Here is an 18,091-nt window from a genome sequence, read left to right as displayed (position 1 = left end):
AGGGAAGTGTGGAAAGAAATGTAACTATCCTGGACCAGATCAGTACATGATGACTCGGAGAGATCTTCAGTGCTGATGGTATAGTACAGCATGGTTTCCTTTGAATTGAGGCAGAAAGAAAAAAAAAAGAAAAAAAAAAAGCAATGAAAGCATTTCTCCAGAAGGTGGTAGCCTTGCTGAGGGAGTTTGATTACACAGTTCAAAAGGGCGCCGTGATATCAACAAAACACCCAAAGATCAGTTTAATAACCACATTCATAACAGTCCTGATATAATAATAATAAAACCGTATTTATTAAACGAATCCACAAGAAATCCATAAAAATGTGAAACGTGATCACAACAGCTAAAAGGAATCCATATTTCACAGATGTGGTCACTCGTCACACTCCCTCGCCCCACACACACACACACACACACACACACACACACCCACACACACACACACACGCACGCTCCTGGACAGATCAGTATCAGTCTCTCTCGCCTTTTGGCTCCAGGGCGCATAAGGATTTCCTGCTCCTCAGGCTGTACCTCGGCTGTGGATGAGAAATGAATCCGTATTAGCAAATGAATGCAACTGCAACGTAAAAACCGAGACAAAAACAAAGCCCTAGTATGATAACATCTTACAGACGTATGATCAATCTCTAAACTGTCATCTGTGTGAATAAGCAGGATTGGAAGGAATGGAATTTAAAAGGGCTGTCTTAGTGAATTCCTGACATGCCTGGGAATTAGGAAGGAATTTTTAGAACGTACTCTGCAAAAAAGGACATGCAGGTTTTTTTGTTTTTTTTTGGCATCCATTTATCAAGGATTGAAGTCATACACTGCGTATCAGGATTTTATCCTTATTCACCACTGACGCATCTCTGGATTAAAGTCTGGTTGCTCTAAAGCATATAATTTTAAAAGATGATGCTGTTTATACTGTTTAATACAACAGCAAACAGTATTATGGTCCACAGTTACATTTCTGAAGATGGGCCTTTCAGAGTTCTTGGTTCTTGGCACATTTGAATGGATAGTGGAGGCCACATTTCCTGATAAGCTATTTTTCTGCTGAGGTCATGATATCATGCATTCAGAGGGACTGTGGTCATCAGATGGCTTTTACAGACGGAAGTATTTACACGTTTTGCCAAAGACCTCAAGACGTGGTTTAAATGCCTACTGGGTGCATTCTTGCCTCCATGTTGATGTGGACAATCCGTGTATAATCAGACAAGCAGGTGTCAAATATAATGACTTTTGTTTAAACATAACGTTTGCTTTTTTTTTTTTTGGTTGGGATTTTGGCCCAGTTCCTGGAAAGATGCAGTGAGATTAGAGTGAAATTTCTGTGCATCACAGGGAAAACCTCCTGTTTACAAAAGCTTGTTTATGGAAAAACCTACTGTACATCATTCCTTAGTCATAAAACAACCAACACCATATTTGGACTGAAACAAAAAGAGTAAATAAACTGATGAGATATCTCTAAAATATTTTACACTAGTAATTTCTATAATTATCTAGTAATACATTGAGTCCAGCTCCGTGTTCTCAGTGCTCATGTGATTTTATGATTTCTGCGCATGCTTGGCAAAGGTTTGATTACATTTTTCTGTCATTGTATTTCTGACCAATAAATGAAAGTTTTATGCTTGCATTTGCAATCCTACACCCCCCTCAGCCAACGTTTTTTTTTTTGTTTTTTTGATTTGTTTAAATTATGTGCAGTGAGAAAGCAAAAAACTAAATGGCAAGTGAACAAAAAGTATCAGTTTCAGTCCGATTTGGTCTCAGGAACCGGATTAACAGGTATGAATGCACCCTTAGTCATAAAACAACCAACACCATATCATTAAATACAACACGATGGGATGAATGATAGCCTTGCACATAGTGTTTATCACTGCTGATAAACACTGAAATTAATGACTCTATGTTCACACCAGCAATAGACAAACAGTTTGTCTCTTGTGGGTGTGTAGCTACGGCTACCGTCACCGTCGTCGCTTGTAGGCGTACACAAATTACACACTGTACTAATCAGTGTGATTAAATGATACATGCTTGTCTTTGTATTTGCTTCAGTGCCAGATTAGAAAAGCAAGCTAACCGTACTAGCTACTCATACTCATCAGAGACACCAATAATCTCTGTTACTTCTTTTCACACTGTATTTTTGTTTGGAATGCACCTCTATACGTTAAATGAGAAGTCTTGTATCACAGGATGTGACCAAACCACAGTTATAAGGTTTTCTTTTATATTTACGCCACAAACAGTAAATGGGAACTAACTGCAGGTAGGAATTAAGTTGTGAGTGGGGAACTGAAGAAACATCAGACCACGCGCTCCATAGGATTGTTCCGAGGAATCATTCAAACAAATTTTGAATTTAACTCTTTATTACGTCACACCTAATTTGAATCTCGGGTTGAAATGTCGCTGTGAAATCCTGGCTCTGTGTCCCCTGTCACTTTGTTGCTTGTTAGTGTAAATGTAGGATAAAATGCTTCTGTTTGGGTATGGAAATTCCTTTAGGGTTTAAATTGAAAGCTTTTTCTAGATGTTGCTCTAGACTGTGCATCAAAATTTCACTTGAGAATGCAGTTTGTAATTTTTTTTTTTTTTAATTGAACTGCAATTACAGTGAAAACACTGACAGATCTTCCCCTTCCCCATGACTTTCCCCACCTCCTCCACTGAAACTACCAATGTCCTGTGAGAAAAATGTCAGCTTATTCCAACTGGGGGCGGAGCTCATTTCAGGCCCAGAAAAATGAAAAGAGAAGCCTGAAATGAACAAACTAGCCCGGTGCACTACAAAGCAATAATGTGAATTCTAAAGTTTATTTGAAATTCTATGATTATTACATGTCTACAAACATGCTTAAACAACACAAACTGCCCCTTGAAAGAACTACAGCGAGGTGTAACATTCATCATTACAGCGTAATAGAGAAAACATTAAATTGTGTGTGGAGGCAGGGGTGTGGTCGAGCGCAGGTTTGTGATTGGAGGGTGGAGTCGGGAGAGTGAGTGGTAAGGACCTGCACCTGTGGGGGATTTTTTTGACGAGTGTTTTGTGTTTCAGTGAGTGGCGGTGAGGATAAAAAGGGAAGAGACAAAAGCCACGGGAGAGAGAGCTGACCAGCACAGAACCGAGTGTGTGTGTGTGTGTGTGTGTGTGTGTATATATATACACACACATGTATTTATGTTGGTGTGAGCCTCGGAGCATGGTGCTAAAAGAACATAAAAGAGAAAAGAAAGAGCACCCTTTTGAGTTGCCCCATGCCTGCCTCCCATTTCCCGTCGAACACGAGGGAGTGTCACACTGTGTGCAGCGCAGAGGCTTACGCCTCAAGTTGTCACCTTAAGGGGGAAATTGCAGGAGTGAGTTTTCATACCTGGTTGTGGCTGTCCTCCACTATCACGCTGTAGACGAGTGCCGAAGAGTTACGCACACGGGAGCCTGAAGAACGACGCTGCCTTCTCTTTGGGATCTCTGAGGTGCTCGGAGCCTCCAGTGGTGGAACAAAGCTCTCACACTGCCGGCCTAATAAGCACAAAGACAAACTCTCAGGGAGAAAAAAGAGGTCCAACAGGAAGGTGGCGGCATGAAATGGTTCCAGAGGGCTGACATTTTTCACTCAACTTTTTTTTTTTTCTCCTAAAACTGAAACCTTTTCAGTGGCTGAAATTTCTGTGCATTAATAAATATAGTTTTCTGATATTAATTATATTCCTGCCTAACGTTAGCCAAGACAAATATGATTGATAGATTTTTTTCACATTAATAAACTCAAAACGTGTTTATTCCATTTAAATCAAGGGCACTGCATAAGTGGGTCTTTCTAGCTGGAAAATCAAGATAATACAAGATCACAGGCCAAAAGATGACTAATGAGGTCTGTGTGGCAGCGAGAGTCGGCTGCGTATGGAGAGGAGGCGGGTTGAAACAGCAGGTAACGCCTGATGATTTTCACCTGTGTGATTACTGCCAGTTTATATATATGTGCTTTTTTTGTCCTTTCAGTAATGTGGTGGGCGAGAGAGACAGAGAGCCAGCTGAGCTGGCTCTCAACACACACACACACACACACACACACACACACAGTGCCTGATCTAGTCTGAAGTGAACTTGAACGAGGTGGAAGCCATGAACTAGTGAGATGGCTTTTTTTTTTTTTTTTTGGTCTTGTTTTGAGTGACTGTAAAGCGCACTGAAAATCGCAGTCGAGAAAATAAAGGGAGCCTGAAGCTCCAAGGAAAATTCAACCTGCCTCCTTCCTGATTCCTCCTTCACACACAGACACACATTGCAGAAGCACTCATCACAATTTTCTCATATCTCTTTCAGTTTCACTTTGTGTGTACTGGGGTTGAACACTCATATCTGATCCTTTACTGACGTCCAAAAAAAGTTAAGGAATCATAAAACCCTATAACAGTTGCTTCTGTGAGGTCATGACTGATGTCCTTTCTGCTTGGCATGATGTAGACACACACCTCTAGACCACCAAACTGCCAAAATAGAGGTAGTCTCACAGTTCTTGATGATTCATTAATCTTGTGCATTTCATTAGTAACTAGTAACCAGGCCGCTAACTCTCTTAATGACTGTGAATGTAGGAAGGGTTTCTGAAGGTCAGTTTACTTTTTGGGAGAAAATGACTACATTTTGAAATCTTTTTTTTTTTTGTCACCTGAGGTTATTTGTTTGTCGTTAGAAGGTAGTGAGGACCACACAATTGTTATTTAGAGCCTGATAAATAAAAACATAGAATTGAAGGAGAGTGTAATTTCTTTTTCGCAAGATTATACTCTTGGCCATGAAACTGCTTATGAGTCAATTGTCCAATTCCTTAAGAGTCTGTGAAAATGGATGGACTATGTAAAAAAAAAAAAAAAAATGGCTGTAATTCCTAAACTGTTAATGAAAATATTTTTGTTAAACCCTTTCAATTAAAGCTGAAAGTATACACTTCAGTCACATCTTGATTGCTTCACTTCAAATCCATGGTGGTGTACAGAGTTACAAAAACTGTGGTCTGTGAGAGGCGTACTGAATACAGGATTTTGCTGTTATCTTGAACAGACAGGGATCTTAAAGCAGACATGCAGAATGTCTAGTGTTGAGTTTGACTCAGCTCACCATCTAACTGATCGGCTGCCATTAAGACAATCCACGAAAGGACAGTTTATCCCCATAACTGATTACCATGGCTCCTCTGACCACGTAAGTCTCACAAGTTAAAGACTGAAAAAATTCCATGTGATGTTTTTCCAATCTCCAGCTCTCCAGTTTTGGTGAGATTCCTGTTCTTGGCTGACAGGAGTGGACCCCGATGTGGTCTTCTGCTGTTGTACCACAACCACCGCAAGGTTTGATATGTTGTGCATTCTGAGATGCTTTTCTGCTCACCATGGTTGGAAAGAGTGGTTATTTGAGTTACCATAGCATTCCTGGCAGCTTGAAACAGTCTGGCAATTTTCCTCTGACCTCTTACATCAGCACCAGGTTCTACAGCCTGGTACAGAAAAATACTACTGATCAATAACTCAACATTACTATTATGAATCTATTATGTTTGAGTTTCATATACACACAGGAACACAACTTGTTGAAATACAGGTAGGCATTACCATTCACGACTGTCAAGTGGTTCATTCCCTAATCATGCCATGTCTTATCTGAACAGCACGCATGGCAAACAGAAAAGCTGTGTTTACAGATAACCAGCTCTTTTGTGCAAACAACATAAAACTGTCCTCCCTTTGTGTTAGTTGTACTTTGATTGCACAACGTCCGCTTAGTCTACTTACTTCTAGGGTGTCCACCAAAGGTCAATGATTGAGGAACATCTTGTCAGTATTTATTTGTCTGCTATTTGTACATTTCACTCTATGTAATCAGCTGACACAACTGTCACTGATAGGCTGCATGAATCTACAGTCTGGGCTAGAAAGAAATCAGCCTCACTTCTTCATGCCAATCTGTGAGGTCTACCTTACAACTAAGTAACAAAAGCGAAAAAAAAATAGCCAGATGTGAAAGTCAAAATTTGAGCCTTATTTTTATGTATTTTTCCTTCACAATCAGATGCCATGAAAATATACTTATTCTTACTCCTGTGAAGGGAAGAAAGTGACGGCAAGGTGGCCTCTACGGCGCCAGAAGAATGCAAAATGACCAAACTGCTCCCCTCTTCTTGTTCCCACTTTCCACCCCATTGCTTCTGTCTGGGCTCGGTCCAGTCATTTAAATACCCTGAAAGACGCTCTGGGGGAAAAAACAAAAGAAAACAAAACTCAAACTCATGTACATACCAATAAGCAACTCGTGGTTACAGATAAATTTAAGCAGAGGGCAAATCCCAGGTGAAGCCAGTCCCTTACCTGCTTTCCTCAAGGTTTGCTTAAGATTAGTTTGAGTCTCTTTCAGCTCCTTCAGGATCTCCAGACTTTCCCTGTTCACATTGCGGAACCGGGAGGAAAAGTACAGCAGAACAACGCAGGCGATCATCACCATGGCCTTCCTGAGAAGCCCGACCAAAAAGGTGATCCGCTCCTATACAACAGCAGCAATTACATCAGGAGTGTCAACATAAAAAAATAAATAAATAATCCAACAGAAATGGACGTTCACACTAAGAATAATTCATTCTGAACTAGTCATGTGTCATTATGTGTTCATATCCTGATGATTGCTTAAAGTTTTATTACCATTTATACCACAGCACTGTAGATTTCCCGATTCTGTTAATGGGCTCGCTCTAATACACTATCTTTTCTATCGTGACAGCTCATTCACAGGAACTTATAGGTTGCACAATCGAGAGACTAACAATAAACCTATTTTTTTAAAAATGACATTTAACAAATAAAAAGATATGATCATTGATAATGTGAAGTCTTCTGTAAAAAGATATTGATTTAACATTTATAGGAGTCTCCAGTGTCAGTAATAGTTAGTTTTCCACCACGGGAAAGTCTTCAGGGAAATTCCCTCACCAGCCTCTCTTTCTCCTCTCTCTTGATGTTAGTAAGACAAAAACTACAGCTTGTGGTGTCACTGAGAATGCATATGTCATTCATGAATTAAAAAATTGTGATTGCTGTGAAATTGCTGTGGTATAAGAGAAATAAAACACTTCCGGAAAACAACTTCAGAGTGGTAAAAGTAACTCAACTTTTTGTCATTGATTATTGTCTTATAACAACATGCCCCATCTTGTTTTACTCCTTACTCCTAAACGCTTTTTTCGGCGCTCTCTCTCTCTGGCATTTTCTATAACTGATTATTGCCAAATATGTTAAAAACCCACCATCTGCTGATATCCGGGATTATCATCTTCCAGCACCGTCCTACAAATCAGACGCTCCAGGTACACATTCAGAGCCACCAGCCCGAACAGAAAAAGCCTTCAAGACAAGACAGTTTCATTTTACAAAATGTAACATATGCAGTTTATATGGTTAATCCCTTTGCATTACATTCCAACATGAGCAGGATCAAACAATGCACCATGATGACATGTGAAACAGCGGGTATGGGCAACTCTAACCCTGCTCCAACACGCCGGATGTAGCTTATCAGCTAATTATTGCGCCCTAGATGAGCTTAATCAAGAAGCCCTTCAAGAACGTACTCTGAATACAAAAACACTCCCATCTGAGGGTCATCTTCACCTTGCCGGTCTGTGGGCAGTGACTGCATTAAAGCCTGATATTACTGAAGCACTGAAACCATTTATCTGTTTAATCATAATGAAAGAGCAGGAGAACATTGTCCCCTTTCAGACAGGGGTGAAAATTACTCTTAAGCTTGCAAATTGTCTTTTGCTAGCCAGATGAACGGCCTTCATATAAAACTACTGCAATTTTGCTTCCAATATTACGGTCTACTGTACTTACAGCCCTGGATGGAAAACCTGGATGTAAATACATGGTGGTAATCACTCACCTCGCTCCTGAGGTGCGGCGTGTAGAGGTGAGCAGGAAGGATGCACAGAGCCCCAGCGCATTGTACAACAGAGAGCTGAGGGTGTGTGACTCAGACATGATGAAGCTCTGAAGGAAAGCGACGCGGTTAAAGATCTCGGCAAACGCCACCTGCTGCTCCTCAACAGAATGCCTCATCTCAGCAAACACATCCCTCAGACCTGCAACACAAACGCCAAGTAAAGAATAAACCACAACGAGGTGTGCGGTTATAGGATAATAATCAACGTATGTATGATGCAGCCTGAAGCAAAAGTTACCACCCTGAAGTTAATTATTTTCCAATAACAGCATGTCCCAAAGTGTTTTATTATTCTTATACTACAATTTGTCAACGATTACAATTATTAATTTATTAAAGAATGACATGTCATACTTTTAACCATTTATAGTTACTTTTAATGTTATGGAACTTCCACAAGACAAGTTAGATCCTGTTACAACTTAGCTTATAGCAGTTATAAACAGTCATTCCCTCACCAGCCTCTCTTTTTTTCCCCTCTTACAAAGCACTGACACTGGAGACTCCTTCCATAAACACCTCCTTACAGAAAACTTTATGAAGAAAACTATATGAATGCTTATACACCTTTGTTAAATAGCAAATGTTTTTAGCTGTTCACTACTAGCCTTAGATTGCATACATTGTTTCCACACACATCCTTGTGAATGTTACTATAGAAACAATGGCATATTATAACAAGCCCATTAATATAAAACTGTAATTTGCCTTACAGCCGGAACTATTGTCAGAGCCACTGTTATAGAAAATTAATCAACTCCTTATGACCAATCAGACTCAAGAATTCAACAGCACTGTGGTATAAAAATAGATAAACAATGTTAAAGACAAAATATGACTAAGAAATATGTCTTCATGCCATTTTTAAACACCAACTAAAACTTGATGATGTATTACAATAAGTTTTACAGCTCTAAACACCTGATTTATCAAGTCATTAGGTCAAAATGGTCCAAAAACACCAAACAATATTAAATGAGTCATAAACTTAGAAGAAAGAAAAAAAAAAAACTTGAAATGTGGCAGAAAATTTAATGTGCATGAACAGATCACAGAACTGTATTTCAGGATGTGTTCAGAGACATAGAGAGAAAAATATGCATAAAATAAGTGTAGAAAAATATTTAAAGGTATGTGAAATTACAGTAGGGATGCCTGAAGGGCAGAAATGGTTATTCCCACTGATGGAACTTCATACACAAAAGGTCTGCTTTTAAGAGAAAAAACACTCAGGGTTGTACACAGTTATTGTGCTTGCAGTATGTGAAAGCATACCACAATTTCCTTCTGGTTTAAAGCCACCCTGTTACCCTTTGTGGAGTGCTGCAGCGTGGTCTTCAGCTCTTCTCCGTTGCGCAGGATGGTTTCCTGAGATTTCAGAGCAGCACTTTGGGCCTCCACTAGATCCTCAGCCATCCTCTGGGTGGACGCAAGCTGCTCGGCCACACCGGCTGAACTCTCCGTCAGCCTGAGACACACGCAGTGAGAAAAATAAATATAATTGATATAATTATTAAAACAATATCAGACTGGCATGCTTTATGTTATTGGCACAACCAGTACACTAGACAGTCAGCTCCAGAATTATTGGCAAAAAAGGATATGATATGAAAAATGTTATTGATAACGGTTTTTATTTTCTTCTATTAAAGGGTAGATCTCTCATATTTGACTTAAATTTCTTCACCCACCTTTACCAAGGGTGCCAATAATTATGGAGTTGACCATAACTGTGGACAAATGCAAGACTTTATTTCCAGGTAGGTGTTATGTAAGTGTTCATGAAATTGTCCACCTCTGCACTACATTAAACTTTGATGTGTTCTTAACACTGTAATTAATATGAAAGGGTCTGCAGTACTCAAGCTGTTGGAGCACCTGTGGATGGTGTTTTCTGCCCGATGCTGCCACTGCTCACTCTGGAGGTAGTGGCAAATGCTGTGGGCGTGGGTGAAGAACTCTGTGTAGGTATTAAAAGCGACGGGGTCCATGTCGCGAGTGCACGTTTTAACATCGCTGCCCTCAGGACACTCCGGAAAACTCCGTCCAGACCTGTAATGAACCCAGCTGGCTTTTTAATGGACACTACACATGCTGTAGAAGATTTATGGAGTGTAATTATAATAGCCACTTGGGATCTAGCCACAATGTGTACACAGTATACACGGTTTACAATAGCCTACTGGAAATATTTTCCTCCCAAAGCAATTACCCATTGCAATATACAGCATTAAAACAAAATTGTAAACCTGGGATGTTCCACAAGTTTAAAAAAAATCGGCCCACGTGAATTTGACAAATTAATTTCTGATCACTCCAATGCCACAATTTAACAAAACTTACTGTAATGTAGCGGTTCTCAAACCTTTTGCAGCCCATGAACCTTTTAACTGTAAAATAAATTCCACACACTCCCTCAGCACATATTTATTTTATGAACATAATCCAACTATTCAAACATTTGGCTCATCGTTTAAAGGTGTACAATATTATTCTGGCTATTTGTTAGAACCATGAGATTTTATTCCTGAACTTTCCACCAGCAGAAAACAATAAGTCCAATTCAACATTATTTATAGGCTGACTTGTTTTCGAGTTATTGATGTTTTGGATTAAACCCATTCAATTCACATGACAGGCTTATAACTATAAAAACTCAATAATGAATAATGAATAGTAAATTTGATAAGGGTGGGTTGGGATTTCCATTGCTGTAATACAATTTAAAAAAATAAATAAATAAAATTTCACAGAACCTCTGGCTATGCTTCACAGAACCCTGGAGGTCCCTGGACTCCACTTTGAAAACCACTGCTATTATACACTGCTATTATTCATGCAAGCTTATAATGAGTCATATTTAGCTCACGTTGATTAAAACAACCAAAGCCTTGCAGTTTAGACCTAATATTAAAAAAACTGAGATCTCTGTACATCTGAGAAACCAAACGGAGACTTGATCGTTTTGTTGAGCACCTCTGTACCATCCGAATGAAGGATTTATCCTTTCCAGTGGTCAGGCTCTTCAACAGTAATGGATAAAACATTAATGACATCTCTCTTTGCTTTACTAGTTTTTAATGGAAGCAATCATATGAGAAAAAAGAGCTCGTACTCACGCAGCTTTAGAACCCCATGTAATGAATGTCATGTTTTGACATCAGCTATTACATCATCAATCATTTCGATCTACTGGATTCACCTCCAAAAGCACAGCGGATGAAGGACTTCTCTGATAGATTGTGTTTCTCTGAAAATTTTTTGTACTACTTCTCTTAACTTTTACTGTATCTACAATACTTAAGTATTCTGCGGTTACACCCTGGATTTTTCTTCAGATCTAAAGGTGGTGTCACCTTGGTACTCCTTTGCCAACCCAGGTGTAAAGATAAGGCATGCTGTTGCGTACTTGCTGTTGAAGGCTTCTGTGATGTGATGTGATATCAGGAGTGCAAAAGTCAGTACTGGAATTAAAAACACCGACCCAGTTGAACGTTTCCTTCCTCCACAGAAAGAGGATAAGGCTGGATTCTTGGGTCAGAGCTCAATGCATAGGACATGACTCTGGGCTCAACTTAAGCTTGCAATGCATTAAACTGATCCAAAGAAATAAGATCCTACATTCAAGTCAAATCACACCAGTTAAGACACAAGGTACTGAATCCAGCTTCATATCAGCAGCAACAGAGCCATCCAGCACACTGGGAGAACACTGCTGCACGCATGGATGCACAACTCTGTGTGTGTGTGTGTGAGTGAGAGATAATTCTGACCTTCTCAGGTGACAGTGAGTGAAGGCCAGAGCCATCATACTCTGCGTGTCGTCGGAGAAATCCCGACAGTTTGCATGGACTTTCTCCAGCGCCCTGGACCAGCACGCGCCATACCGCGTCTGACCCGCAAACTCCCGCAGCTTCTGTAGCTCCACGCGCCCTTTCTCTGCTAAAGCTTTATCCGCAGCCGTGGCGAGAAAAAGATTAAACGCAACGTAAAGCACCGGAATCGTGAACATCGCCCGTTTCTGGAAATTAAAAGCGAGTCTAATATAAGACAGATATAAAACTTATCCAAATACAAAATGAACTCGAGTTCAGCGCGTGCACAAGGCCAGCTTGCAGGCACTTCCGGTCGACGATTAGAGAAGCTGTAAATAGTATGGAAAGGATTGAATTAAAAAGGCATTCTACTGCCCAGTTTCGTTACTGTTCGATGTACTGAAGTAAATATTGAAGTAAATCTATGAAGTGGTGAAATAAAGTGAATTAGGGTCCTGTTTCATTACAAACATAATGCAACCCCATTAACTTGCCCTTGCTACATTTCTCTGAGGAAAACACGCCGCCATTTTGAAGGCCACTACAGTGACCAGGTCCTGAAGTGTTTCTCACTTTATTAAAGCGTATACATCAAAACACGGTGTTTATCACCTTATAAATTTATGTTTCTTAGAAGACTCTGGAGGACTGATGATTCAAAGAATATATCTTTTTTCTGAAAATGTACCAATTCCTATCACACTCCCTACAAATGTGCATTAATGTCTGCTTTGTATCCAGTTGCCAACTCTTTTCAGGGGAAAGTAGCTAAAGCACGCTCAAAATGTCGCTGGAAGTCACCGGATGACGTCATGTGCTTGTTTGCATATTTATTGATTCGTCATGATGATTTGCATATCAAAACATGCTAAATGAAGAAGGAATCTTTTCTGGAGCCATTTAGAATAGTACAGAATAGAATAGATTTGCGTCTGATCAGAATGGAAAATAATTGATTATAATCTAAGAACACAGAAATGCTAGTTCAAGAAATACACATGAAGGAAACAATTACAGATGGAATAATTTACTTTTATTACTTGTAAGTGAAGTGACATATGGCCAAGTATGGTGACCCATACTCAGAATTTATGCTCTGCATTTAACCCATCCAAGTACACAGAGAGAGAGAGAGAGAGAGAGAGAGAGAGCACAGCAGGCAGCCTTTTTTGCTGTGGCACCTGGGGAGCAGTTGGGGGTTTGCTCAAGGGTCTCACCTCAGCTGTGGTATTGAGGAGGCGCTGGTCATTCACTCCCCCACCTACAATCCCTGCCAGACCTGAGACTCAAACCCACAACCTTTGGGTTACAAGGCCAACGCTTTGACCATTAGGCCACGACTACCCTGTAGAGACAACCAAGAAGTGTGCAGGTGGGACAAACAATGGTGATTAACTGCCGAGCTAACTGCCGAGCTACACTCCTGAGCTGCCGGTGATCCAGACCTCCCCCCCCCTTCACTCTGGACCTGTCCACCGGCAATGCTTCATACTGCCACGAAAACGCTTCAGCTGTTTTCCATGGACTACACCAACACACATTGTGCTCACACACACGCACACTACAGTGTAAACCCATATGAGGATGGGTTCTCTGTTGAGCCTGGTTCCTCTCAAGGTTTCTTCCTATCACCATCTCAGGGAGTTTTTCCTTGCCACCGTCGCCCTGCTTGCTCATCAGAGACGGCACACACACACACTTCACTTTACTTTTGTTTGTGTAAAGCTGCTTTGAGACAATGACCTTTGTAAAAAGCGCTATACAAATAAAAATGAATTGAATTGAATTGAATTGATTAGTGATTGGTCTTTGGGGACAGTAGTGATCAGTGATTGGTCATTGAGGACAATGGTGATCAGTCATTGGTCTTTGGGGACAATAGTGATCAGTGATTGGTCATTGAGGACAATGGTGATCAGTCATTGGTCTTTGGGGACAATAGTGATCATTGATTGGTCGTTGGGGACACTGGAGTTCAGTGATTGGTTATTAGAAACAGTGGTGATCAGTGATTGGTTATTGACGCATACCCTTAACTCAGTCAGGCTTTACACATTGGTGGTGAGTTGGACAAACCTGGTCTTTCAGCTTGTATAACCAGCAGCTACGATGTGAGCTGTACAGCTGAATCAGTTGCAGGACATTCACAAGTTTTGTCTCTAGACACTTTTTTGAAAAGTTCTAAAGGGGTCTAAAAAGTCACCAAATCCAGCAACAAAGTCACAACATTTACAACACTGTTTTGTACCAGCAGCTTTTGTACACGAAGCAATTGCAGTGCACTGTGGGATTGAGTGCGCTGAGTGTAATTCATAATGCTTTCATAAAATGACTGTAAGATGGCAATGCTCCACCTTCACTAAACCGGGTGTGATTTTCACACAGAGTGATAATAAACTTTGGGAGGAAAAATTACCCAGGAGGCGTTGTGGTCTCATGTTGTTTCCTTTTCAAACCACTAACAAATATGAAAGCTCTTTGTAAGCAGGATCAGTGTTTCACATAAAATGTAACATAATTTGTCCACTTCAAATTGTGTTTTATTTAGCCCACTGCTCCATTTATAGCTGACATAAATTAATTCACTCTGCATTTCGTTAGCACCCTTATTTTAGGGCTCTGTTTCAATACAGTGTGATACTTCGGCAACTTGCTCCTGCCATTTCCTTACAGGGGAATCCCCACAGCCACCTTAAGGACTTCTTTATCAGTTTATGAAGTGCTTATCACTTTATAAACACCAATGTGTTGAAAATAAAGTGTTACAATTCTAAATTGTATAATTGCTTAGATGAGATTTTGAAAGATTAAGGGATCAATTAAATTTAACTATAGACTTCAGAAGCAGAAATGACAGAGAAGGCATTTCCTTTTTAAACTTGCAAAAAAAAAAAAAAAAAATGGACAAAGCTGTTTATATGAACACAAGACAGTTAATGAAAATTGATTAACAGTTAATACTAGATATTGTAATTATTACTAGTTATTGTAAAGGTATCTACCATCAACACTACCCCCCCCCCCCCCCCCCCCCCCAAAAAAAAAAAAAAAATTAGTTTAAGGGTGAATACAAAGAAATGCAGCACTTATACCTCTAAACGTGAAGTGTGTTTAAAACTAATAACCCTGAAAAAACATAACATTTTAAGTTTCAAGAGTCTTTCTTTTATTATTATTTTTTTTATAGTTAATTTTGAGCTTGCTTGTTCAAAAATAAGAAATGTGATGCATGTGCCACATTGGAGCATTGGGTAAGAGATTTGATCCTGACTTCACGTTTCTGTCTGTGCAGACTTCTGAATGTTGTGATTCGATAATCTAACTCTTAATCATTTGTCAGAAATGTAAATTTTCTTAATTCCTGTGGAACCCATAATCAAAACCAAGATCAAAATATTGACATTTAATTGCTCGTACACCATCTTTTAAATTTAAAGGTTATTTCTTTATGAGTAAATGTCAGAAAGCAGAGGTGAGCACAGGAAACATGTCAATAATAACTGCACTATTTTTATAATATGTGCATGTTTTTCTTAGAATAATATTTCATACCACAGGACTATTGAACTTTTAAAACTGATTGGTCAGAAGGTGTTTAATTTCTTATAACAGCAGCTCTGACAGTACTTCCAGCAGTAATTCCAGCTGTAGTTCCACATAATATAAGGCTAATAATAAACAGATTAAAAACGTTATTTAGCAGTGAAAACGTATAATCACTGATATGGTGAAGTTTTTCTTTAAGGAGACATTTATTTCACATTTATGGAAGGAGTTTCCATAGTCAGTATTCAGACACAGGAAAGTCTTCAGGATAGAGGACTTTGCGCTTTGTGGTTTGCAGATTATCGGTAATGTGATAAATTATATTTTTTAGCTTATTGAATAAAAAGAGGGGCTGGTGAGGGAACGACTCTGTATAGCTGCTATAACATAAGCGATAACAGGCACTAACTTGTCTTGCAGATGTACAAAATTAAATGTAACTACAAATGGATAAAAAGTGTGCAGTATCATTCTTTAATTAATAAATTAAAATTTGTTATTGTTATTAATTGCTGGGGTATAAGCAGAATAAAAAAACTTGAGGATGAACTTCTATAATAAAATAATCAACTTCTGTGCGGTAACAGTAACTCTGCTTTGTGTTGTCGATTACTTTTCTATAACAGCACACACTGTCATGTTGTATTCATTACTTATTTGTCTAGCAAATATTCCTGTCTAGATATGACTGTACATAGTTCAAAGGGAATTGAGTGCACAAGACAAATCGCTTCATTTGGAAACGTTGTGAAAAATAAGGCTCCATTGTACTGCTTTCTCTTGGTTGTGAAGCGCACCAGTCGTGTGATGTGGGTGCATCAGCCATCAGAGGAAGTCAAAAGGCCAGGCAGAAAACAGTAATGAAATGGAGCTTAAATGATCCTGTGGGCTGATTATTTGTCCCATAAGCATTGTGGTGTTCAGATGATACAAGCTGTGTATCAGTTTACAGATGATCAATGAGATTTGACGCTTTGGGGAACCTCTGTTCAATAATTTTGGCTCAGATGGAAATGGAAGTGGGATTAACAATACAACAGGCAATGTAATCATGAAGTACTTAATGCCACAATGATATTTTCCAGTTTAAAAAAAAGCTTGGTTTTGTTCATGCATGTCATAAATGAACTGATACCACAGCACTGATGAATCTTCAAATCTGATTGGTCAGAAGGTGTTGATTAATGTTTATATTAATATGCTCATTCTAATATGTTACTGTTTCTACAGTAACAGCTTACACAGAAATGTTTATGCTGGTTGCTTCACAATACTTTGAGGATAATAATCAAAAAATTATTGTTACTTAACAAAGAGGAAAATCAGATAATCGTTGATATAATAAACCTTTCTGTAAAAAGATGTTTAGGTAACATTTTTGGAAGGAGTCTCCAGTACCACTGCTATAACTTCATGACAGAGGAGTTTATGTTTTGCTGTTTCTCTGTAACATGACAAGCTATGTTTTTTGCTTTGTTACCTTTGAATAAAAGAGAAAAGCTGGTGAGGGAATGACTGTTTATAGCTGCTATAACATAAGTGATAATAGGAACTACTTCGTTACGTGGATGTTCAACATCAAAATGTAACTGTAAACAATTAAACTGATGACGTCAAGTCAAGAAGCATGTATCCTGTAATTGCAAATGTGTGTGTGAAGGTAAATATAAAATGGTGTAATGGGCCTCAGGGACATATTAGAGTCATTGAATGGGAAGCAAGGAGTGGATTGCACAAATAGTAAGTGGGCTATTTGTGATGCAGCTTCAGGGAATACAAAGAGCAACACGGAAAGTTAAACGATTGTTTTATTGGACTAGAGGAATTGTAAATTAATGATTGTAAGAGAAAGTAAAGTAAAGTAGCTTTAAGATATTCTGCATTCATGGCCCTCTGCTTACAATATTAGTTTATAATAAGCCACCGTAGATGTAAAATCTGGGGGAAATAAGCTAGGGTGTATAGACACTACATAATTCTGTTCAGGTTTATGACAGACATTTAAGTAAAAACAGTGAACCTCTACAGCTAAAAAAAAATAGAAATACTGTCTCACATGAGAATAAAACATGCTAATGGGAATGATTTTTATTGAAACATTTTCTTATCAGAATGTAATGATTTTAATGATTCTAAAAGCCCGGATATTTTCAGTGTAAATAATTAAATTGTATTTGAATGGAGCATTAGCCAGTTTGATCTAGATCACTATGAACTAGATACACCACTTCTTTCCTGTTTCTTTACAGGCAACTTGAAGTGCAGAATCATTACAGACTTCAGCATTTATCACAGAAGTCCTCTGTGCCCATTAAATCAGCCTAGGTTCTATGGCTATGTCTGAGAAATGGATTTGATCAGTTCTTTACCAAGCAGAGGGATGTTTTACAGGGAGGGTGACCTTGAGTGATCTGGGAAAATTCTTTACAAAATTGACTTCTCTAATGTTTTCTGTCCTCCAGCCAATATCTTAGCATGACTTGTTATGGATTTCTAAAACTCCCAAAATATCATATGGAAAAAATACAGATATTTTGCTCCTTAATGATATGTGTTCCTCACTTATGTTAGTACTATTTATGACTTTTTGTGTCTAGTGTCGGCTTCTAGAGGTCAAATTAATTTATATGACAGCAAATCTCAGGTTTATATTAATGCGCTTGTTCTAATATGTTATCACAACACACATAGGAACTTGTATGATGGA

General features: G+C 38.9%; 1 protein-coding gene across 3 annotated transcripts; it reads right to left on the bottom strand.

Moving 5' to 3' along the window:
* Positions 1-272: 272 nt before the first annotated feature.
* LOC113535168 (uncharacterized) lies at positions 273-12,586 on the bottom strand. Of its 3 annotated transcripts, none has more exons than XM_026928364.3 (9): positions 12,451-12,586; positions 9,902-10,075; positions 9,334-9,491; positions 7,964-8,162; positions 7,326-7,422; positions 6,397-6,568; positions 6,128-6,280; positions 3,405-3,553; positions 273-539 (listed from the first exon to the last, which is right to left on the bottom strand). In XM_026928364.3, the coding sequence occupies exons 2-9, from the start codon at positions 10,012-10,014 to the stop codon at positions 474-476; spliced, it is 1,107 nt and encodes a 368-aa protein (XP_026784165.3). In that variant the 5' UTR covers positions 10,015-10,075; positions 12,451-12,586; the 3' UTR covers positions 273-473. The 3 variants fall into 3 exon arrangements, with proteins under 3 accessions (XP_026784165.3, XP_026784163.3, XP_034162264.2); XM_026928362.3 differs by lacking the exon at positions 12,451-12,586 and adding an exon at positions 11,797-12,413; XM_034306373.2 differs by lacking the exon at positions 12,451-12,586 and adding an exon at positions 11,143-11,254.
* Positions 12,587-18,091: the final 5,505 nt, after the last annotated feature.

The sequence above is a fragment of the Pangasianodon hypophthalmus genome, chromosome 8, assembly GCF_027358585.1.
Source record: "Pangasianodon hypophthalmus isolate fPanHyp1 chromosome 8, fPanHyp1.pri, whole genome shotgun sequence".
Lineage (NCBI taxonomy): Eukaryota > Metazoa > Chordata > Actinopteri > Siluriformes > Pangasiidae > Pangasianodon > Pangasianodon hypophthalmus.
The sequence above is the reverse complement of the archived record's forward strand: the minus strand, read 5'-3'. Positions and strand labels throughout refer to the sequence as shown.

Coding starts and splice junctions, on each gene's coding strand:
- LOC113535168 (XM_026928362.3), bottom strand. CDS start 12,035: ATGTTCACGATTCCGGTGCTTTACGTTGCGTTTAATCTTTTTCTCGCC. Junction 6,281..6,396: donor GCAAACCTTGAGGAAAGCAG/GTAAGGGACTGG, acceptor TTTTTCCCCCAG/AGCGTCTTTCAGGGTATTTA. Junction 540..3,404: donor TGGAGGACAGCCACAACCAG/GTATGAAAACTC, acceptor TCTCATCCACAG/CCGAGGTACAGCCTGAGGAG.